Raw genomic sequence first — 25784 nt, 5'->3', positions numbered from 1 at the left:
GCTTCCAGATGGTCCCTGACAGCAGAACATAAACAGAGCAGTGACCCTGCCATCCTCACATGCAGGCAGCGCCCTGGCCTTCTGTGATGTGGACACAAGGACTGTGACAAAGAGACGTTAGAAATGTCTTTCGCAATGGAGATATCCGACACACAGACAAATACCTTCAGGCGTTCCAAAGGCGCTCCCATCTGGAATGGAAGCTAGTTTTTAAAAAATAACTGCAGATCACAGATAGCAAGACTTTTTCCTAGAGGAAACAAAATATAAAATTTCAGCAAAGGAGGTTTAGTTAGATTACATATAGAAATTAGAAGGAAGCCTTTTTTTTTCCTGGTAGAACTTAAGTGAGCCAGGCTGACAGCACAGATCCATAGGAAGAATTCCACATCTGGAAAATCTTTGCTGCATCTGTGGTAGGTTTCCAGCCTCTTGCTCTTTCTTTACCATTTCCCATGACTTCAGCTTATCTCCTTTCTGTTTTCTTTAGTGAAATTATTTAACCCTTAGGGGTTTCAGGTTTTTGTTTTGTTTTGTCTTTAAGAGGAAGGAGAGCAAAGGAATACCTCATAATGTTTTTGTGATTCTCTAGAATTTAGCCTGGTTTATATTTGTTTAAGTGTCTGCATAAGTGATATAGATGTTAAAAAATATATATGTGTCTGGTCAATTCTATGGAATTATATTTTAGAAATACCTTAGGTAGACAGTGCTTTGATTTTTATTTTAATAGATTGAATACTGGTGTTAATCTTACAATTTGGGAGTCTTATTTTGTTTGCCTCAAATAATAGATGTTAATATCATAGAGCACAAAGAAATAAAGTTACATATTCGTATCATAGAACTCATTTATACCATATTTAATATAATTAACAATAATAGTTATGATTGAATCTCACTGAATCCCCTCCTAAGCCTTAAAAATGTTACATGGCTTAGATGTTTGGATTTTCTTTTCTTGTCTGTCCTTACACTTTCTCTTAGGAGTCTCATCCAAATAAAGATATGTCTGCACACTCTCCAGCCCTAGTTACTCAGCCAAACTACCCACCTCATTTCCAACCGCCCCTGAGACTCCATCACAGGAATGCCCACACTCTCCACATCCTGCGCTTTCTACTTCAGTGTCTTTGCTAATACTGTTACCTTTTCCTAAAATTTCCTTTTATACTATCTCAAATTTCTGTATATACCTCCTCTTTGAAAGCTTCCAAGATTTCCACTACTCTGAAATGAGCCCTTTTTCCCGGAACTCTCAATACTATATTTGAAGTTCTCACAAGGTTTTTATCCTTTTATGCCTTTTGTTATGATTATTAGGGCTTATTTTTTCATATTATATAATAAAATCCATGTCTGATTTATCTTTGAATGTCTTATACATAAAGAACATTTATAAATTTTCTGCTTGAAAGAAAAATGGAGTTTTTAATTGAAAGTAAAAGCATACTCTCTTAATGTAAGATTTGTTAAAATGTGCCTCAAATTTTTCTAGAATATTTGTTTTAAAATGCAGATACCTGGATTCCTCCATGCTTCCTGAATCAGAGTCTCTTAGGCCCAAGAATCTTCAATGTAATCTACTCTCCAGGGAATTCTTATCCACACTGAAGTTTAAGGATCATTGCTTAATGTCAATGAAAGCTTCCCATTTATTCTTCTTCCACATGCATATAAATTTCATTATGTACTTCAGAGTTTGTACTGCATAACAAAATCCTAAGGCTTAAGAAAAATTATCATGACACTGAAAGACTAGAGAAATGTCATATTTTATAAATATAATCAGAAATATTTCTGAATGTCTATTTTTACCAAATAGTGTGCAGGGCTTATAAAACTGTTTAAGACACTAGCGTCAGAGAGCTTATGGTAAAGGTGAGAGAAAAGATACACACATATGAGAAGTTGATTGAACAAGCAAAGTAATCAGAGATGCCCTATTGTGTCATATAGTTTCACATATTTGCCACTAGCCAGCCTACTCATTGCCTAATCAAACAAAAATAACAGCATTTTAAAGCAGTGGAAATAATTCCAGATGCAGACATGATAGGAGGAGATAAAAAGAACAATGACTGCAATGAGGAGCTAGAGGTCCTGGTTGTTCCCTCACTCACATTTGATAAGGAGATGTTTATCTGGACCAGGTTCTTGTTTTAGATATAAATTTCTCTACAGCCCTACACCCCTCTCCTCCTCTCACAGAGCTGACCTTCATCTTGGAATCTCCCAGCAAGTATTAACAAGCACTCCATAACAGGAATTCCAACCACTGTGAGATGGGGGGGTATTTGGAGGTGAAGGAATAAACTGTGCAGTGGTGACTCTGAACAGTCAGATGACAGAAGGCCTGGATGACTTAAGGAAAAGGAAGAGATTTCAGGAGTGAAGATGTTCAGAGAGGGAAATGGAAGAATGACACAAACAAACATACCTTATTTGCAATTTTGGAATCCTAGAAACAGCCCAAGTGACACTGAAAAATCACTACCATATATTGCTGACAACTGATGTAAATATTATAATTATTTAGTAAGTCTACAGTCTTCAGCTTCCCCTCAGTGAACCCTATTATCCCTACTCCAGGTTAATCCAAGTCCAGGCAAATGTCAGCCCATTCTTACCCTCTTTCTCTCTCTTCCTTCCACCAAAAAGCTGAGGGCCAGGGTTAAAGGAGGGGAAGGACTGGGAACAGGTGATGTCGATATATCTTGCTTTTCCTGCCTCTTCTGTTTAGTTGGCTCAGGATTTCCTTGTTCTAGACCTTGAGGACACATCCCTTGAGAATGCCTCCAGGCTGCTGGGCAAGATGAGTAGCAACAGCTAAGTGGTAAGAAAGTCAGGAGATTCTAGACATTCAGCTGAGAGAGGTCACCTGGGCTGGAGTGATCCAGAAAGGATCTGGGGGAACAGAAAGCTGTGAAAAACTGGAAAGGACGATCTGAGCCATTTCTAGGCAAGGAAAATGGTATTGGCAAAGTTAGGCTAGTGGGAATGCACAAGGCACCGTGATGCAATGGTGCAGCCCAGCCAGCAGGAGCACGGAGTTTGTGTTTGGAAGGAGAGAAGATTGGAAAAATGGGATGAGTCCAGACTCCAACAGGCCTCAGAGAGTAATTATAATTTTCACTAAGAATAGTCAATCTTTTAAAATTAATCAGTGGTATTAACCCAGCTGCAAAGATCTAGACATCCTTATTCTTAACTCTTTATTAAGCAGTTTAGAAAAAGAGACAGAAATGGTTTTCAATGATGAGCTACAATACCAGAAACCCATTAGATAGCAACTGTAGTCACTATTGAAGAGGACTTTTAATATGTATACATCACAGTGGATTTAGTGAAGAGGTTAGAAAAAAGTCAGAAGATTTTGAATTATGTTTTTGTTTTGATGATACACTTTTGAAACTTGGATTCTGCTTTATTATAATTCGACCATTGCTCATGATAATAAATAACAAGTGACACCATTAAGATAAAAAAGAGATAACATATGAATTTAGAGAACTAAAGAAAAGAGCTGCTTCTAAAGATTTTAGAGCAAATCATCCTCCTAAGAAACGCTAACCATTTCTTAAAAACTAGCTAGATTAAAAGGAGGCTTACTTTAAAACAATCATATTTTACACTAACTGACAAAATCGCCTGATCTGTTTCCTACCATCATCCATCCTCTGTTTTTCTTCAAATATTTCAGTTTTGGATGTTCTTGCATCACCGATGATCTATAGTCTTGGTGGTAGACATGAACCACTTACTGTGCGTGAAATTTCCAAAGGCAAAAAATACTTCCATTTCCTTTAATGTTTTTTTTCAATTTCCAATTTGAGATATTAACAATTCTTCCCATGTTGCTTTATTTGTAAGCAACAAATAGCAAGAAATGTGCAAATACTGACAATTGTTTAATTCAGCGGCTGATTAAACACTTCACAAAACAGTGTTTTACTTTTTCTCTCTATGTAGATACAAGATAGCTGAAGTATCACCCCCTTGAAATACTCAAGCAATCATTTTCTTTAGATGTATTATACATACATTTAGAGCAGGGTTTCCTAAACTATTTATGGTGACCAACTGTTTTTCAATCTCTCATGGACACATATCATTTCAAAATATAATGAAAAAAAGAGTGCTAGAAAAATAAAATTGGGGGAAAAACACAAAATAGAAAAAAATAGAAGCCAAAGTATGTTATCATTAGATTCAACAGACATAGAATTACTCTGTCAAACTACTACAGCTGTTTCTAAATGCTTCCTCTTTATTTCTGTGCTCATCTCTGACCATCTGTCCAGACCCTGACCATCTGGACAGATGGTCAGAGATGGCCACACATTGTGGCCACTGGCCACACATTGAATAGTCTCAGAGACCAAGAAGCCCAAAGCAACAATGAGTGTGAGGGAAAGTTAGGGTCAGAACTTCCCAAGTCTCCAATTCATGTTTAGGGAAGCAGTGCAGGAACAAACAAAAGAAAAGGAATTTGTCCAAAAGAAGAACTTGCTAAAAACTCCACTGCCCTTCACCATCTTCTTTTTTTCCTTCAGTGGGGACCAGCTCAACCTTCACTTCAGATGCCCCTTTTCAGTGAAGTTTGCACACTGTCATTTCCTGTACAGCTTAATTTATGCAAATGATTGCTAATGTTCATCTCCCCTAATTCTACCATTTTTTTTCTCAAGGCTTTTCTTTTTTACTTTCTTCTTCTGACTTGTCTTTCTTTAGCTTTTTGTAAGCCAGTCAGAAGAGTAAGAGTTTCACTTTTTTCCTTTTTTCTCTCTTCTTATTTAATATGTTCAAGAAGAGATTTTTGGCTTATTTTTTATCAGGAAGAAACCATATGTTCTTTTGCTGACATTGTTAGAAAAATGCCTGTTCACTTAAATAAGCATTTTTAAAAATTCCATTAGGTACGCTGAAAAGGAATATATGGCCACACAATTAGGATATATTATATCCTAATATAATAGTGCAATTCAATAATAAACTATCATTATTGAGTTGAAATGTTTTTATTGTTTTGGTTACTAACATGCCATACTAATAACACTGCATGAAATGATACTAATAACTATTCATAGAGTAAGTCTTTCATGATACTATTCAAATCCATTTTATTATTGATCACATCTGAAGTGCCTTATTATAATTCTCTTATATAATTTGATCTAATAACACAGCACTGGGAATGTCATTTCTGTATGTACATACTCCAAGACAGTGATCATTCTCTAAGCAGCAATTCCCTACCCACCTCTCTGTGAAGGCGTGTATCTGATTTTCAGAGAATTCAGAGTTCTGATGATTTGCTTTTGTCAGAGAATTTTCAGCAAGATCAAAATTTGAATACTGAGTTTCTATTTCCCAATTCTATCACCTCCATATGTTCTGCAAAATGCTTGTTCACAAAATCCACTGATTTTTTTTCAGTTGGATAGTTTCTTTTTTGCTCTTTTTGATTTGTAGAAGCGCTTTATTTATTATAGATAGTAACACTCTATTGGTTACTTATGTTGCAACTATTTTCCTGTTTTCCAATTTGCTTTTTTTCATTGCCCTCAAAAAATCCCTCAGGTACTTTATAGCATATCTCACCCCGCCTTCACCCCCATTCCTAAACTCTGGCAAGCCCATCTCTGTCACTATAGTCATGCCTTTTGTAGAATTACCTATAAATGGAAAAAGGTGCTATATATATTCTCATACAAGTATTGTGTAAACACATATTACTATTTCTCTTGTGTTATACCCAGAAGGGGAGTTAGTTGGTAAGGGCATATTTAACTTTATAAAATACTTCCAAACTATTTCCAAATTGGTTAAACCATTTTATATTCCCACCAGCAATGAAGAAAAATTCCAGCCGCCCCATATCCTCTCCAATACTGTACTTGGTATGGTTAGTCTTTTTAATTTTAGTGTGTAGTGGTATTTCAATATGATTTTAATTTTCATTCCCCTAATGACTAATGAAGTCAGTCATCTTTTCATGTACTTATTGGCTATTCATATATCTGCTTTTATAAAGTGTCATTTCAAAACTTTTGCCCCTTTGTTAAAGTCTGGTTATTTGCCATTTTGTTATTGAATCATAAGTGTTCTTTATATATTCCGAAAACAAATTCTTTATTAGATGTGTTTTGCAAATATTTCCTCCCAGCCAGTGGCTTGACTTTTTCTCTTCTTTGCAGTGTTTTTAAAAGAACAGAAGTTTTTGTTCCATTTTGTTCTCTCTCTCTCTCTCTCTCTCTTTTTTTTTTAATGATTCATGCTTATTGAGGCCCAAGAAAGCTTTGTCTAACTTAAAGTCACAAAATTTCTTCTACAAGTCTTAGAGTTTTACTCTTCATATTTAGATCTCTGGCTCATGGTCCATTTAGAGTTAATGTTTAAGGTTTGAGGTAAAGGTGGAGGTTTATTTTTTCCCATATGGTTACCCAGTTGTCCCAACAACATTATTGAAAGAGATTATCCTACCCCATTGTCTTCCTTGGCTTTTTTATAAAAAATCAACTGAACATGTAGTATGGACCTATTTCTGGAATCTTTATTTTGTTCCATTGGTCTATATGTCTGTCCTTAAATCAGTATCACCCTTCCTTGATTACTGTCAATTTATAGTAAGTCTTGAAATCAAGTAGTGTAAATCCTCCAAAATTGCTCTTCTTTTTCAAAATCTTTTTGGTTCATTTAGGCCCTTTGTATTTCCAAATAAATTTTAGAATCAACTTCTCAAGTTAAAAAAAAAGAACCTTATGGAACTTTGATTGATTCTGTGTTGAATCTATAGATGATTACAGAGAGAAATGATACCCTAACAATGTTGAATCTTCAAATTCATGAACATGGTATATCTCTCTATTTATTTAGGTCTTTAGTTTCTCTCAGCAATGTTTTATAGCATTTAGTGTACAGGTTTTTGTATACATATTTGTTAAATCTACCTCTAAGTATTTCATATTTTTTAATATCATAAATGATATTTATTTTAATTACAATTGTTCATTGCTAGTATATGGAAATACAATTGATTATTGTATATTGACCTTGACTCTTGTGACCTTGTTAAACTTACCTTTTATTTCTAGTTAATCCAACTAGAGATTAATCCATTTTATTGATCTTTTCAAAGAAACAGATTTGATCTTCCCCATTGTTTATCCATTTTCCATTTCCATGATTTCTGCTTTTATCTTTATTATTTCCTTTCTTCTGCTGGCAGATCCAGAGGAGCCATTTTTCTGCCACTAATTTAGCCCCACTACTGAGGCATGACTCTTTTGGGGATTTCACCCAGTGCCCCAGATTACACAAGGTCTCTTCATGCCAGCTGGTGGGAACAGAAACTAATCCTAGCCTTGTGTGACCAGGAAGTTATCTGCCTACTGACTTCCAATACCTCTTTCCTCGGCTTGGGAGAATTCCTTCTTACACCTGTGCCAATCAGTATTCAGTCAAAGCTTTGGGGAGATCCCCCTGCAGATCTGCAGAGCTCACTCTCTATGCCGCTCCCTTTGACCTGCAAATTCTAGCTGCCTCAGTCTCCATGAACTCTGATCTTTTTCACCTCAAGACTGCCAGGTTATGTTTGGTTTTCCTGTTTCTACTCTGTGGCCCAGAAACTTCTCCCAGGCAGTAGGTTGGGGCAGTATAGCTCATCTATTTGTTTTTTTTAACCTTCTTTCAGAGATTACAGTCCTGCATTACCTATTTTACATTTTCTGAAAAACAGTGTTTTGTATTTGTGTGTGTGTGTGTGTGTGTGTGTGTGTGTGTGTGTGTGTGTGTGTTGTGTTTATGAGCAGGATCCCTTCATGGACAAAAGCTAAGTCAAACTGTAAAAGAGTTTTTTTACAAAAACATTCAAGCCTGTTAGTATTGGCAGTGTTTTGGGTCTTGTCACAATATATGACATTTATTGGAAGGGTGTAATCAATAGGTTATATTAACATAGACAAATATTTGGATTCCTATTTCATCTGACTTTGAAATTATGCCTGAATGTATATGCTTGATATACCATTCAGCCATCATCCAAAATTGCTTTTGATTTTATTATTAGTGTAGCATGTTATTTGAGGTTATTGTTGATTGTTATAATCCAGAGGATAATCCTATCTGGCATTCTTTACCGAGATTTGTGACAGTGGACTTACATAAAGGTAAAATAAAACATTTGAATATTTTATTTATTTCTCAGAAGGAAGTCTTATAATTCAGAATCAGCAAGAGGTTATTTTTTTTTGTCCCAATCTCAATAAAAATATACATAAAATAGCTAGTATGAATTGAAATTAATACAATTTAAAAGCAATTCAAGTAGTCATAATATACTTCTGAGTAAGCAGAGAAATCACTGTAATTCTATGTCATAATGCTAGACTCCTTTAATTAATAACATACTGGAATTTTACACTGAAGAATGAAGGATAGGAAACTAAAAGGATAAAAGGAAGAATTTTAAATTAAAAGAAAATGAAGAATAAGAAAAAGGAAATCATTTTCTCTGAGGTTTTTACTGTACCTAAAATTTATGGTACCATTATTCCTATTCCTTTATAAGGAAATATAAATTATAGATGTATTATTTCTTTAGTCTTAGTATTGGTGAGGCATCCTTGTTTTTTCTATAGAAATTAAAAATATTTTAACCTTCTGAAATCATAACATAGAAGAAAATCTGAAATTATTACATTAAAAAAATTCTGGGAACATCATTACTTCCTCTTCCTATTCTCTAGTATCTTTTATTTCCTGTCTCTTTGCCAAAAATTCCAGTATAGAAAATGAGTCAACTACAGAAAATAAAAAAGAAATAATTGAGAAAGGAGTAAACCAAAATAAACAAATGAACAATTCCAAAGAAATATATTCAAAGCCACTTGAAAATAGCTTGAGGAAAGGATAAAAATGGGCAATTAATTTACTAATAGTTAAGATTCTGTTGAGGTAATTTTTAGAAGTGGAATGAGACCATCTAGCCCAGTAGAATTATTTAACCTTTTTGTTCCACTTCAATAGGAGAGGCCTTATCCTGTGTGATTCTGATATTCTCCAGTTCCATCTCCTGCTCTGGGCCAGAATCAGCGAACTAGTCAATCCCCTCTTTAGCAGTTGTGAAAATGCTGTCTCAAGATCACAAAGCCGTCAAGGGGCAGGACTGAAATGAAGCCTGTTTCTATCTTAGTCTGTTTCGGCTGATTTAACAGAATGCCATAGACTGAGTGGCTTATAAACAACAGAAATTTATTTCTCAGTCTGGAGGCTGGGAAGTCCAAGATCAAGGTGCAAACAGATTCAGTGTCTGGTGAGGGCTGACTGCCTGGTTCATAGACACCATCTTCTTGCCGAGCCCTCACATGGCAGAAAGGATAAGAGAGCTCTCTGGGGTCTCTTGTATAAGGGCACTAATCCCATTAATGAGGACTCCACCCTCATGACCCCATCACCTTCTAAAAGCTCTACCGTCTAATGCCATCATATTGGGGATTAGGTTTCAACATATGGATTTGTGAGGGGGGACACAAACATTTAGTCAATAGCAGTTTCCTTTCTCACAAGCAAGGTGAATTTTCTCAGCCCAGGTGAACTTTGTTTCAGAAAGTATAGATAGTAATGAGATTCCATAGTTGAAAAGGAAATAAAGTATTGTTGCATCAGTCAAGAAGAAAAGGAAGTCTTTCTCTCTTTCCTTATATTCACTTCCTGTTCTATTACACCCTTTCCTCTTCTACATTTATTCAACACTATGCCCCAAACAAGTTGATTTTACTCTGAAAGATAGTGTGATATGGTATATATCAGTAGTTGCAGAGAAACAGTCTCTGAACTTCTTTGATCACTAACTCCCGTCAGTAAAACTTTCTGAGCATATACACTTATTTATAAATTAGATCATAAATCACTATACTTATATCCTTTGCACATTTTACAAAAATAGAAATATTTAAATAACTATATACATAGATACAGATTCTAAGATTTTCTTCCTGCCTTCTAAGGAGGATTTTGTCTGCCCCCAGGTCAGAGATCACCAATTTGAAGAAAATTGTCATTGTGGTCTATTGGTCTATCAAGCATAAATAGATACCTAATAGTGTACACAACCTTGACTTGAGCCCTTTGAGAACATTTGAGTTTGTCACAAAAGAGATTCTCAACGAATTCAGTGTAACCCTTAGGGTCCCAAATGCAGAAGCAATTAAGAAATAAAGTTGCCAGAGCAAGTGTACTAATGATGGTCATGCTAACTAAACAAATTTCAAAGTGAAACAGTCATTGGCAGCATGTAATCTACATGCTAGATGTTGTTCACTGGGGCAAACAGAAACCATTTACACCTTCCCCAGAATTTCAGAAGCTTCATATTATGAATTCTCCTTGTCATGGGCTTCTGGATACCTACCTAATGGAAGAGAACTCCCTTTGTGGAGTTACAGCCCTTGAGGCCAACCTGTAGGGCCAGGGTAGACACTGTCATTCACTAAACCAGCTGTCCTGTTGCAGGGGCTGGATCACTCACAGGACTTAACCAAATGGAGTTTTAGTAATTTCCTTCCTGCACCAAAGACCTAGATCCATGCATGGCAGTGACTCTAAATAAACATTCCATTTCCCTTCATTATTCACATTGTTTTGAAGGAACCTACCAGAACTTCAGGTAATCCTAAATGTTGTAACTGCTCCAAAGAAGGCATAAATAAGTTACATCAGCAAATGAGAGTGGTCATAAGGCCCAAGTGGATTTATGTTATACGGGCTTGGAAAAGAAGATGTCCCTGTCATTAGATCGAAGCACACAGTGCCTAGAAACACTATAAAATTAAAAGTTTTGTTTGCAGTAAGAAGATGAAATTTATAAATTAGACAAAATTAGATAAAATCTGTAATACATTACCAAAGTGGGATGATCTTCTTAGATGGACAATACTAGAGATGTACTTAAGCCAGAATCTCTAGCTTAGTATACTGACAAGAATCTCTGCCCTCCAGGGATCTAGAAGAGTTTGCAAAGCTTCCCCAGGTCAGAGGGCAGCTCCACCAATGGCTGAAACTAGCCCTTTATCACAAAAAGAAGGCTCTGAAAAGCAATCAGAGCATAATGTTGCTATTCTGACTGCTCTTAAAATTCCCAGTGGGATCTTGAAAAACACCAAATGACTTCTCATATTCCCACTCCTCCCATCTGCCAAGCTGAGACCGACACTAATTATCACATACTATCTTCACTTCTCACAGTTACAGGAGATTTGGATTATCTCAAATTTGTAGAAATAAAACTTGGGGAGTTATTCTATAAACAGTGAATTCTGAAAAGCACTTTTTCTGTGTGGAACATTTCTAACAGCCAATAAATGCAGACAGAAAACAGAAATAAAAATAATTTAAAATTGGCTGTCTATTAGAATGGTTTTTACACTATACCCATGATATGTGGCCAAGATTCATCCATAAGGACTTGAAATAGCCTCACAATGAAAGTTGGATTTAATGAGTTTTTAGAAATGAGGGACCAAGTTGCCAGCCCCACTTTGGGCTATGGTTAAATCAATAATGAAAGCCCACCTTGCTGGAAAACATTTAGCTGTGTTCCTCCTCTCCAATCATCGATCGATAAATGTTACATTTATGTTGGTAAGTTTCCTTTTTTAAAAGACATAAAAACCTTTCAGATAGCTTAGGTCATTCTACCTAATGGAACTTGTACTTAGGATAAGTAGATTTTTTTCCAAGAAGCAAAATACTAGGAGTATTGTCCTGGAAAGCGAGTGCTGCAGAGGAGAAGGAGGGTCATTTGGGAACACTTTGGAGCTCAGACTTGAATGCTTCATCCTTAGACAGTATGTGTTGACTTGATTGTCTTGGTTCTCTTGACTCATTGCCCTTGAGTTTCCATAGCTAGCATCACCTAAAGCTCATCTGAAGCTCAGGCTTCTTCCTCTACACCATGGGTCCAGCGGTGATTTTATTTGGGTAAGATTATGGAGCTTTGGCCCATAGCTTAGTATCAACTGAGCCTGGATAGTTTTAATGAGTCATTACCATCACTATCATTCATTTCTGACCATTCAAATTGATTGGGGGGCTAATGAGCTTTGGATGCAGACAGTTCTGGGTATGAATCCTGGATCTGCCAATTACTATCTGACCTTTTCTCTCTGTGCTTCAGTTTCCTCGTCTCTAAAGTGGAGATAACAACACCGATAGTGGTCTGTATAACAACAATAGTGGTCTATATACATGAGTCTATAGCCAGTGCTAGAAGTTTGTGGTACATCATAGGTGCTCAGTAAATGCTATTTCCCCTTTATTGCTCTCCCTTCCTTTCTGCGTTTGGGTATAGAAAATCTTTGTGCCATTACAGTCAGTCACTTTGCATGACTCAGACAATCAGTTGTTGATATCGGTGCTCGGAATGACTGTATGCCCCTGACTCTGTCATAGTTCTAGAAATTCAGGTGAAGTCAGTGCCTAAGACGATTTAGGAATCCGGGCTACCTTTTCCTTCTTTGTGCTCCTTTGCACATGCTTCGATCATAGAACAAATCACACTATTTTGAAATTATTTGTGGCCAATGTGATTCTTCCTCCTCAGAGACAGAGCCAGTGTCTTATTCATCCTCAACATCCCCATGCCTAACACAGTGTGTGGTTCGCTGCTAGTGCTATGGTTGCCTCATGCTGCTCCTCTGCAAAAGGGGTCCACATAGACCTGTCCTGGTCCATGTGACCAGGAAATGAGTCAACCTGCTTCAAGGTACCCAGACTTCTTTGAAGGAGAAACACACACACACACACACACACACACACAGACTTTGGGTACTTCGCTTTAAAATGGACCCGGGTATTAGGCAGTCAGATTTTTTGAGATTTTATGGAGAATTTTCCCTTGGGATTGGCTTCCACAGGCACAGAGGTCTACACGCCTCAGCAGCTGGTACTTATTGCCTCCTAATCTATGTCCAGCCCAATAATAAGGCAGAGAAGTAAGTATCTACCAGAAGCACGTTGGTAGAGCATGAACAATCTGGAAACAATACAGTTTAGGACACATGGGTTACTAATAAGCAGTGGTACTAGTGTTAGTTGTAACTCATGAGCACAATTGCACTAATTTAATCATCATCCTTTGAATAATTCAGCTGTCAAAGTTGATGGGAAAGAGGATGCACGCTGTGAAAATTTGGAGACTGAAAGATGATTTCATGTATAAAAATAATTATGATAATCATTAGCATTTGCGTGGTGCCGCAATGCTTATGAAGTGCTTTTACAGCATTATGTAATTTCGCAAAGGTGACGAACTAGCCCTTAGATACTATCTGATGCCATAATTAAGCCTCCATGCCAAACACTGAAAATTATAATATTGGATTTAGGGGACAATAAAAAAAAAGAGAGGATTATTAATGCATTGAAAGGTAAAAAATCAGCCAAATTCATTGGCAGAGAAATTGATTCATTTGGCATTTTGGAAACTCAAGAACATATCTTGTAAAAGAAGCAGTAGGCCAATATTTTGATTTCATGGTGCTTGGCACTACTTAGTTTTTAAATTCTTTTGGGCAGAATTTTTGATGTGCAATTATAACGATGAAGTTTGCTTACTGGGAACCAAAAGATTCACAAAATCAGGGGACATTTGATCCTTATTTAGAATTATCTGATGAAACCACTGAATGTAAGTAGAAGCATAGTTAGAGGGGAATTACGAGGAGCTGATCAATATTAAGTTTAAAACTCAGGTGTCTGCTTCTTAGCCGGAATCCAGACCGATGTGAAGAACGTTCATTACAGCCTATCTCCTTCCCACAAACACGACTAAAGGTTGGACTTTGTCCCGTAAACAGCCCAATCTGAAAACACAAGTGAGTTGATAAAACATAAATGTGAGTGAGACTTATCCTTGAGAATGGAAGAGAACCCTACCTGCCACCCCTCCTCCACCTCCCTCCCTTTTCTGCCTCCTGCCCGGCCTTTCCTTCAAAACTGCAAGGGGACCTGGCTTGCCAGGGCAGGGGGACACGTTATTGACCAGAGCATCAGCCGAGCTCTACCAAGTCAAGTAACTGGATTACACAGGAAGCGAGAAACATCTAGACAGCCACGAAGGCAGCTCGAGAGCTGCGCGAGGGTGTCGTGGGCTCATTTGTAAGCCTTTCCAGATGTGGCTGCCGCGCGGGCCTGGCGGCCGGCCAGGCGACCGCCTGCAGTCGGCGTTCCCTGGGCAGCTGCGCGAGCCCAGCCGCAATGCCGGGCTCCTGAGGGCGCAGGGCTCGCGCGCGGCTCGCTCGCCCCCGGGCCCGGCGCGCACGCAGCCCGGCCGCCTGGCACGGCGACAGCCCGCAGCCGGGGAGGGATCTCCGCAGGAGCGGCCCCGAGGGATGGTCGCTGCGCCAAGGCTGCGCTGAAGTCCTCTGCAGCTGCGGCGGATGGGGGACCCCGAGGCCAACGTGATGGCGCGGCGCCTGAGAGCCCCTCTCCGGAGGTCCTTCAGTGATCACATCCGAGACTCCACGGCCAGAGCCCTGGATGTCATTTGGAAAAACACCCGAGACAGACGGCTGGCAGGTGAGGGGTGAAGGGTGGAGGGTGAGGACGAGAGGTTTGAAAAGCAAAACAATGAAATACACAGGCACAGTTATTAACTCGGATAATTCATGATCTCATCAGCTGGATAAAGTTCATCACTGTCATGGCAATGATTTCAATCTCCCTTGTTCTGGGGCTTAACGTTTCTGGAGTGGGTTTGTTTTTTGTTTTTGTTTTCGTTTTTTAACTCCAATGCCTCTCTGATTTCTGGTCTTGTTATTTCTAGATAAGGTTTTATGAGAGGTTTTGTGGGGTTTTGTTTTTTTTTTTAACCTTGAAAAGAAAAGCAAGGTCCTTTGAAATGTCAGGAAATCAGTGGTGATGAACACCACCAGGCAAAAGCACCGAGGTCTGTTCGGCTGGTGAGGGTCGGCTGTGGAGCTTGTCTGGCGGAGGTGGCCTGGCGCGAGCAGGAGAGGGGCCTGGGAGGCTGAGTGGCAGGGGAGTAATGTGCCCTGCCTGGTGAAAGCCTGCTGGTATTTCCTCTGGCAGCCCGGGGCTGCTCTGAGGTCCGAGAGGGTGTCAGGTATGCTAGAGGCAGGCGTTTGAAATATAATAAAACATAAATACAGTGTGCAGTTCAAACATTCTAGGGCTCATGTGACAGCCACCAAATGGCAGACTGTTTGAAAGGGTACATTAAGGAAAAGGGAACTTCTGCTTGATTCTGGTATTAAGAATATTCATAAATTGATTAAAAGAATAGCATCCCGCAATAAAAAAAAAAACCTCTCCGAATCCAGGGAAGGTACCCCAGTAGTGTTTAATGGCTCCTTGTTTGCTAAGTCTGTATACTTACGTCATTTGCATAGATGGGTCAAAGATTGTGTTTTCTTAACCTTCTTGGTTAATCCAGTTGTTTTTCCATATATTGAATGAAGTTCTGAATGGTTAAAAGTATTAGATGTGGCCTCCAAGTGTCAGTCCAGATTTCCGTGCTGTGTGTTCTTGATAAAAGGCCATTTGACTTAGACCTAATTGTCCTGACATTACTTGAAGAGGTGAAAGTTAAGGTTTGTGATTGTGATAAAGCAGGTTAGGAAGATAACATATCTTTGTAGGCTATAAATTTGTCCCAAATGCTCATGAATATCTTTCTCTTTCTTAAACTAAACCCCGTTGCCCAGGACTGGGAGAGAGTAAACAATGTCAAGCCTACCATAAGGTAGGGGAGAGAGTAAACTATTTTAAATTTAATCATTTTATTATAGCTTTAGAGTAAAATGTGATACCTTAAAGAAATCCAACTTTACAATAAGTGGGTTTTAAGGTAGATTTAAGGGACAGCAATTTCCAGTTGGCCAGAGGAAGTGTAAGACATAAGATATGAGAGTATAAAATTCATGACTGTAATTGGTTGAGCCTTGGACAAAAAATAAAAATTGTTGCTTCATTGTTGTTTTTCTTGATAAATCCATCGTCCCAAATGGAAAGAATCCACAAATAATGCCTTATTAAAGGTAACACAAAAATATCTTATTGTAGCTTGGTGTTTTGATTTGAGACTAAGGTTGATTCAATCTTGCTTCCCAGACCTCCTCTTAAATTTTCATAAATGAAGAGCTTTTGACAGCTGTTGACCTCTTTAAAAAAAAAAGATACTATCCCTGGAAAGTTGCTGTCTCTGCCTAGTCAGTTATCTGTTATATATTGAGGATCTGTATGGAGTCCAAAATATAGCACTGAATGAAGAGCACTTAGAGAAAAATAGTTACTTTTTACATGTGATGAAAAATTAAACATTTCCCCAGCTCTAACAGCAAGTAGGACTTTTGCTTCAGGTCCACTGAAGGAAGAAATTCTTTGTATTTCCAGGTTTCTCTAAGACAAATATGACCTCTTTGGTGATTCACACAGTAGAATATCCAGACATGATACTTGAAAAGAAAGGACTTTGGCTACCACAAGTGCCTCTGATTACTGGGGACTTGGACTCTTTCTGTGTTCTCTCTTATCCTAGGCTCATAGCTCAATCAAGTGGAGACCCATCTGGTACACATCCAGACCTCAAGACAACTTACTTCTATCCTTTCCCTCAAACTTCTCCTCTGCACCCCACCCTCTCACTGGACAAAGGCTAAGTATTAGCTGTTAATTATCCACAAAAAGCCACTTCTCTAAACATCAGATCCAATCTTTATTTTACATCACACCACTTTGCCCTCTCTTGCAGAATGGAGAGCAGTAGAAAGTCCAAACCTCCTGCTGCTCTTATGTTGTGAAATTAATGAGATGACAGGTAAAACATGTTTGGAAGCCTCTGGAGGGAAATACTTCTGTTAATAGTACCTGGAATGTTGTTTCCATGATGATTGTTACCTTGATGACTTTCACCAAGTTTCTCAAAAACTAACCTGAGATTTCAGTTTCTTTCAGAGGTTTTACCTGACTGGACTGTTTGGCCATGGGACAAAGTTTTGTTTCCTTGTTAGGTATTTTCTCTCTCAATCAGTTTACCTCTCTATTTTTCTCTGTCTCTCTCTCTTTCACACACACACACACACACACACACACACACACACACACACACACACACACACACACACACCCTACATAACTTAGAAGTTCCCAGTTCTTCTACCCCAAATTGTGTTATGTACGCAAACCATCATTTACCTCTGCCTGCCTTAAACTTCCTTATGTATAAAACAAGGATTCCGTCTGTTATTTTTAAGGATTCACAGCCTTATATAAACAAAATACAGAATTGCTGCTAGGGAAAGGCCTTCTAGTCATGAGGAGTGATGGAACAGACTGTCTTAATTGCATCTTCCTTTATATGTAATTGTTATGTTCTGCCTACCCACAGCCCACAGGGGTTCTCTTACTCCTGTTCCCTCTGCAACCATTATTCCTAAAAGCATAGGATGGCACTGTGTTTTCAGGCAATAAGAACTTTGAGGTTAACAGTGGGTGACAGATGGGGCCGACAACCATCCTCTGGGCAAACTGTGCGTCTTTCTTACATGTCTGCTGTGTCCTTGCCACTCCTTCCCTTGGGCACAAGGACATCTTGGCTCCAGGGAGCATTTTATTCCTGAAAACCTGTCACCCCTTAATCCTTTCATATAGGACTTCTTCACCTTTTTTGTGCCAATGGATCTCTTTAGCATTCTGGTGAAGCATATGAACCACTTCTCAGAAAAGTATTTTTAATATATAAATAAAAGATATAGAGTTATAGCAGAAACCAATTAGAATGAAATATAGTGATCAAGGTGTTCAAACCAAAATTTTCTGATAGGGCGATATAAGATGAATGAATTCTGTAACAGGATAATGTGTTCAAAATATAGGGAAGTAAATGTAAATTTGATGTTTTTTAAAGATAGCAGCGTGAAGATTGTTACTGCAGCTATAATTAATAGCATTAAACTGAAAGTCATCTTTGATTCATCTCCTTGTCACCAACCATTATAGTAGAGAGGAAATCCTCGGGAACAACATCCATATCTAGGGGACCAACATGCAAATCTTCAGCTTTCCTGTTTAGCGGCTGAATGGGGCCGGCAGCATCCCATGAACATCTGTGGAGAGAAAAACTGCAGTCATGTATGTTCTGGAATGGGTTTGACAGCTACCATAACTGTGGAGGAGAGATGAATGTAAATGAGATTTTGTGATATCTGCAACAAGTGTAATGTGATTTGGAAAAGTCGAATTTCTATTGGTAACAAAGTCACAGGACAGCTAGTACCATTGTGTGTGCAGGGACGGCAGTTTGTCAGCATTCATAATTGGAAGAAATGCTACCTTTCAATTAAAGTTTAGTGACAATAAAAATGTAATTTTTCCTCCTCCAAGTTCATGGACACCTTGAAATCTATCCATAGACCCTAAATTAAAAATCCCTGCTTAATACTTACTGTGGCTTTCAAATACTTATAGTCAAAAATTCTTATAGCCTGAGATGCTGGGCTGTCTTACATGAGATGGCTGGAATTCTTTGGTGTATATTTGACAAAGCTCCACAAACAGGTTTGGACTGACGCACCAATAGGACTGCCTCTAAGGAAAAAGAAAAGAAACTAAAATTCAGATGAGAAAGACAGAGAGAGACTGAAAGTAAGGCAAAAGCCAGAAGACATATGTCGCTTTCATCAATTTGGAAAGTGGAATGAATAAATAAACCAAAAAGAAATTATTAGTTCTTATTTAAAAACATCTAATAAGGTAAGAACAACTTCTATAGTGTTGTTTTTTAAAACACTGACTTTTAAAAAAGTATTCAATCTATTCTCTCTATTAGGGAAACATAAGGAGAAAAAAATCTAAACACCTCAACATGTTATGAACACATGTCACTAGTTCCATTGCTAAACGTTGAAGAGAAGGAAGAGAAACTGAATTGCCTATGAAGAAGTTAGGAAAATTTAGACCAGTCTCAATCCAGATGATATTCAATGGACATAAAATAAATGCTTCAAGTATATACGTTAGATTGGACCCTCCTCCCACCCCTGCTCCTGGGGGTATTTTGTTGGATGTTCAGCATCTTCTGTCTTTTGTGAGATAGATTTTTCCATTTCAGCTGACCAGGTCTCCAATTCACCAGCAAAAAGAATGCTTAACATACTGTGCAGTATATTGGCTCCGAATTCAGTAGGGCATCAAGAATTCTGGGCCATTTCCCATGACAGGCAACCACAAACACTGACTCCTGTGAACTGTTTTCTGCTCATTGGTTCACCATGAAAAGCAAGTAAGGGCAAATAGAATGCCTTTTAACCAAGAGTGATGTATGCCTCAAAATATGCAGGCTCCTCCAATAAACAAAGACTTCTCTAGAAGAATGCAACACGATAGAACATTTCGAAGGGCCTGAGAGACAGCCATTAATGATGCTTCATGAGACACGGTCACATTTCTGGAGGGTGGATATGAGCATGTATTAAATTAGATGTGACTGTTTCAATAAAAAGAGAAGCATGTTGTTGTTGAGGCCAGCTTTGATGAGAGGAAATATACTATAGTGGCTGAGAGAGCTGGCTGTGACATCAGACTGCCTGGGTTTGAATCCTGGTTCTTGTACTGGGTAACTTTGGGCAGGTCTGTTCCTCACCAATATAAAAAGGATGAAAATAGTACCTGTGTCATGAAATTATTTTAAGGACCATATGAGCTACTATGCAAAGTACTCAGAAAAGTCATTGGCGAAAGTAAACCCTCCATCAGTTTTGGTTGGTCTGACTTCTCTTTTCCTTACGCCCTGCTTGCAAGGAAGCTTCACCACTATAGTGTGACACTCCTATAACTTGCCTAAGCCTTTTGGGCAAAAGTAGTTCAACAAGTCCAAAAAAATGAAAAGAAAAGGTAACATTTCAATGGAAATGGGATTTACTTCTGTACCTGCGGGGCAAAACAAAGAAGAATCTAATGAAGGTGACTTTTGTGCAGACCGTGTTGAAATCCAAAATGAAGTGACTAGAGAATAACTGTTTTCGCACATTGATGAGGGAATCTGTCCTCGCATATGACTTTGTCAGGCTAGGTATACGATATCTGAGAGTCTTCCCAAGCGAGTTGGAACCTGCTTTGAAAATTGCTCTGTAGATGAAGGCAAACATGGGACAGAGCAGCGGTACCAGCAGGTGAGATTTCAAGCACGTGGCCCAGCTCTGGGATGGGAAGGAGTGTGTTCAACACCAAGGCTGCCACTTGAAAGGATATTTCGCACGCCTCTGTTTCTGGGGCAAAACTTCTGTCACTTTCTTCACTTAAAATCGTATGTAGGAACAGTCTGCATAGTTTGCCAAAGGTCACTATAATTACACAAATGCGATGTGTCCAAAGTCAAAGGCTTAATAGAACGGATATATTAGTCACAGGTCTGCCTAAGCATCAGAAGCTATATCATGAAGCCGAAACTGGATTTAAAAGAACATTCCACTGGAAGGTCTCTATTCCAGAGAAATGATTAAGGAGTAGATTGAAGTTAAGCTTGCCATTGTATGTGTTTTTCAATTTCTGGTTCCCGTCACTTAATAATAATCTGCCATTCTTGAAGAAAGAGGATGTGCTGTCCAGAAGGCATGTGCTGGAGCCGTTTATTTGTGATGATGATGGGTTTGCATTGATCCTTCTCTGCTCTTCCCGCATTGCTTGTGAACAACCACTGATATTTTTGAAGCATTTGGTTGGAATTATTGATGAAGACCTAACCATGGAAGAAAACCAAAGTTACACATCCCTTTAATAATCAAACTCACAACTATAGTGCTACTGTTGCTTTTCTCAGGCACAGCCAAAGACTAAGCAGCTAATACGAACTAAATTGTTTTGTAATATGAACTAAACATGACACCCAGCCGTAGGTGGTTATTATCATTGGATGCATTCTTTATGACAAATAATATCATAACAATAATTAAGTTGTCATTTGATTGCCTACTAAGTGCCAGAATCTGTGCTGAGAGCTCTAAAGGCATTTTCCCATTTAATCTTCAAAATAATCCTGAGAGGTATAGACTGCTATTTTTATCCCCATTTAAGCTAGGGTATTTTTTGGCAATACCTTAAAAATCCATTCGTGGGTGTCCACGGACAAAACTCAGTAATATCCAAATCTGCCCATAATTATTAATTAATCTCACAAATATTTACTGAGAACCTATCGTACACAAAACACTGTGCTAGGCACCAAAGGACAAACAAGACAGACACAGTCCTTATCTGCCAGCCACGAAGATGACATCTGAATTCTACCTTTGAATTTAAGAGGGGCCCAGCTTGGGCAGTGTGAGCCCCATGTTATTAAGGAAGAACTATACAGTGTCTCTTGGACACTGAGGGGAGTCTGAAGCTCATCACTGATTTGATCTTTAAACCAGTGACTCTCGGGGGGGATGAGAAAAGACACACTTAGAAGGGGCAGTGATGGGAAGAGCACTTGTAGCTTTTAAAAATATACACGATTGATTTATTGTTTTCATAGTGCAAACTGCATCTTACAAAATGCTGAAGATAGAGAAATCGTGGGTGGGTGGGAGGGACGGGACATGAGCATAAAGGTTGAGAAACACGTTTAAACTGCTCTGCGCATCCCTGTGGGCCCAGCTCCTCTCATGCGCAGATTAACCTGTAAACATAAATCAGTAAATCAAACCATCGGTGGGTGCCCCCGTGGAGCCAGGGAGACCCTCTCTGCAAAGAAGGATCAGACAGATGAGTGCATCTTTCCTAAAGAACTGGCCATTCTTTTTATGGGACAAAAACTTGTTACTTCCAAAGTGCTATGAGGTCATATCTTTAATCATTGTTTTAAGAGGAGATACTGACCTTTTTACAGAGCTGAAGTGTACTAAAGTTTAAAATATATTACTATCTAAAACAGGGTGCTTTTTTTGACTGATTCAGAAATCAGAATGAACTAAAGTTTATTGCCAAGATAGGTCTCAGATCTCAATATACATGGGCTATAGACCTGAAATAGATTGTCCTAAGTCTTTTGTTATTTCACAGAATTTCTTATGGAACCAATCTGGAAGTAAGGACATCTTTTCTGCCCATAATAACTTTGAGAGATATTCCTATTTTGGATCTTTTTTTAAAAAAGAAAAATGATAGATGAGTTATTAAAACTATGACATAATTATTATATTCTTAAATGTTTACCAGTCACCAAGGTTCTGTCACACTCTGAGCAGAAAAATACTTGAGATAATAGAATTTGAGGATTAAGTATTCAATCATAGTGAAGCAATTCTATATTTTCATATATATAAAATGATCTCAAAAAATTCTAGTTCATTTCAGATCAGTGACATTCTAGATTGCTTTCAGTAGTTTGAAAATCAATTATCTACTGAATGCAAAGGTTAATTAAATCAATGAGAAAATCACCAAAGAAAATATGATTTGTATTAGTACTTCTTTTATCAGCTTCCACATTTTAATTAAAGCATGTTTTGAATACTGACAATATGTTCATATATCATGGCCTTGTTTTTCTTAGAAGTGACTTCACTAATGTATTCCAAAGAATATAGTTAATTGTGGCATCTTACTGTTCCCAGATAGAGAGGCCAAAGGATGAAAGAAAGCAGGAAAGTTTTTAAGGTTGAACGTTTCATTTTCAAATAAGGGTCCTTAGAAACAGAGAAAACGTGAGACGTGGCTCAGACACTGTACAATCAAGAAGGCAGACAGCATCCACTGAAGCAAAGAGTAACAGAGGGTTTTTATATTGGATGGGCATAACCTTGTACTAACTACAAATTAGCTAATATTGATTGTGCACTGAGTATAATGCTATGTGGTAGAAAAGATAGAGATAAATTCAAAACTGTCTCCGAACTTCAGTAGTCTAGAGTCTATTTGGCAGGAAAGAAGTAACCTACAGAGAAAACTAGCCTCTAAGGCATGGTGTGACAGATACCCTAAGGTACTTGCTGAGCCAGTGTCTGTCCCCTCTCCTTCCTTCCCTCCCTCCCTCTTTACCTTTCTCCCTCTCTCCTCTCTTCAGCAGGAACTGACTGCTGACCCAAGTTCATTGTAACAAAGGATATCCACACTATTTCATCATTACTGGTTTTTCTGTACTTTGGTATTCATGCTCATTTGTATCCCAATGAACATTATTTATAAGTGAAAATTTCCTTGACGTAACTAACTTTTCAAGTCATAATTATCACTTTCTCATTATTTCACATGGAAATGAAAACATTTGAATCATTGCAGAGAAGAGCCTCTGTGTCACTATGAGGATGTGACGGTAGTAGGGTGTGTGTGTATGTGTGTATGCCAGGAGGGTGGTAAATACAGGGATTACATATTGAAAATGTTTTTCACATTAGCGTTGGTATGTTCAGCCAGGTAAGTTATTTGGATGTTTCTCAACATTTGAAACAATTCTCATGCTAGTAACTGGACTGATTTCACCTGGTTGCTTCCTCCAGTGAATAAAAATAAAAGCATAAAGGACTCCACCATTATTTTACTCCAGTATAGGCTGGGAAGCAGTAAGGTTTGCCATTTTTTGAGACAGTTATTGACCCACATCTTGCATTCAGTATAACACAGATGTGTTCCAGGTCGAAAGTTCAATAAGAGCTTGAGAGTGGCAGCCAGGAAATGGAGAGAGCAGAAGGCCATTTTTATGACTTGCTGAGATACTGACCCAGTCTCCTCATTATTTGACAGTAAAAATATCTTTGGGTTGAACTCAGTATCCTGACAGAGGGGTGTCAGTTTTGATCCTCTCCTGCAGGAATCTCCAATCAGTAAACTATTTCAGTCAAGAACTGAAACACTATTAATAAAAAACAAATTAACAACTTCTAGACAATGGAAATCAGCAGGACATAGCCAAAAAACCCATGGCATATTATTGCTTGCTGAAAATCTCGCCTGGTGATCTCTGAACATCCTAACACCACAAATCACTTTTCTCTCTCTTCCCTCTCTGTCTCTTTAGAGGATTTATTATTAGTATGAACACATCTAGGCAGTTGTGCACACACACACACACACACACACACACACCCTCAGGAAGCCATGACTTCAGGGAACCTCTCTTCATAAAAGATTAAGGAGTCCTGATTTACAGGATGCCGATGTAAAAGTCACAATGTAGCATCTGGTTGTTGACAACTTGGAGTGGGGGCAGGGGTTCAACTCGTTTAATGATGTCTAGACTTTGTTTTATCTTTCAGATTTTTTGTGACATATTTAGTTTTTTGCAGACAACTCTCAAATCACTGACTCAGCATTCAGTGTGGTTCCGTTTATCATGAGCCATCATCTCTAATCTGGTTTTGAATAGCAGGATGTTGTAGGTCCAGATTGAAGTGTGACCTCTGAATGTTTTCCATTCGTGCTTGATTACTATATCCTAGAGGTCTAGACAGTGTTATTGGTTTCTCACCAACATAAACATCTGGCAAAAAAAAAGAGAACTAAACCAGATGAGTAAGGACATTCCTAATATACCTTTACAATATGCTATATTTAAAGTAAAACTTTTGAAAACGAACCCCATCTCAGGTTGAAAAGGATGCCATCAAATGTATTGCTTTTCAACTCAGATAAGGCAGACTTTGGACTATAAGTTTTCACTGATGGAAACAAGTTAGAACATGTAACTTTCAGACTGCAATAGAAACATCTTTCCTTTGTGCTATTACAAGAAGCTAGAATTTCATTTAGTGAATTCCAGCCAAATGAAATTAGCACGCACATGTTGACTCATGTGTAGCTCCTGGGTGGACAAATGAGATGACAAACCAATGGGGGTGAGAAGGGAGTGATGGAACCAAACCCAGAGCGATGTGGGTATGAGTATGATACCAGGCCTTCTCAAGTCTTATTTTATGTGGGTAGATTTTCGTATTCTAAGAGTTATTGATTTATTGGAACTATGCAGAGGGCTTATTTAAGAGCCAGAACCCAACAGAGTGGAATATTGTGCCACTGAGTTATAGGGAAAGACTGAGGCCCTTTCTTTTATGCTGGGGCTATAGACCACATGCAACCAAACACCAACAAAACTTGCCTGCAGCCAGGAGCACCAGGGTGGAAAATGTAGAGGGGTGACAAGACAACCCAAAGTGTTTGCCTTGTGTCCTTTGTATGCAGATGGCACTGATAGCAATACTATGAGAACAACACTGGAAATGTTACATGTAGGATATTGTAAATTTATAAAATGTACGTTCAGTAATGAATTCCAACTTACGTATGACATCTTGTGCATAATATTGATTCTTTCTTCTTCTTTTTTGGCTAGGGTAAGAACAGAGAAAGTTTCCTTCAGTGATACATATAAATTGATGACTTAAAACCCAGGCTGTGTTTCCAGCCAAAGCTCTTTGGCACAGGATAATCATTGCACAACTGAAGGTAAACATGGAGGGTAAACCTCAGAAAAATGATTTCAAAGCGGAGCCTGAAAATCTATCGTAAATGCCCTTTTGCCCCATTTAAGACAGTAACAACAGTCTGTGACTGGCCACTCTGCTCATACCCCAAGGATTAGCTGCCACATCAGAGCCAAGTGTTAATAAGCTGGGAAAGGGGAAAAAATAAACATTTAATTTTTTTAAAAAAAAGAAAGAAAGGAAAATAAGAAAATGGAGTCTGGGAAGGGCCCTAACGGGGAGGTGAGGGTAAACCCCCGCCCGCTGATGCCACCAGGATGGATGGGTCAAAACAGCGCACCCACCTTCTCAGCCACCGCCACACAC

The 25784-nt window shown here is 38.4% G+C and overlaps 1 protein-coding gene across 4 annotated transcripts in view; it reads left to right on the top strand.

Moving 5' to 3' along the window:
• Positions 1–25784, top strand: part of DLC1 (DLC1 Rho GTPase activating protein) — a 401830-nt gene that overhangs the window by 210041 nt on the left and 166005 nt on the right. Inside the window, exon 1 of one of the 4 annotated variants that reach the window (XM_079908971.1) lies at positions 8492–14580. The exons of the other annotated variants lie outside the window; for them this stretch is intronic. Coding sequence (XP_079765097.1) covers positions 14442–14580 — 139 coding nt within the window. The 5' untranslated portion in view covers positions 8492–14441. Of the gene's footprint in view, positions 1–8491; positions 14581–25784 lie in introns of those variants that run through there. 4 annotated transcript variants of the gene reach the window in all.

The sequence above is a fragment of the Stenella coeruleoalba genome, assembly GCF_951394435.1.
Source record: "Stenella coeruleoalba genome assembly, chromosome: 21".
Taxonomy (NCBI): domain Eukaryota; kingdom Metazoa; phylum Chordata; class Mammalia; order Artiodactyla; family Delphinidae; genus Stenella; species Stenella coeruleoalba.
This window is presented reverse-complemented; position numbering and strand designations above follow the sequence as displayed.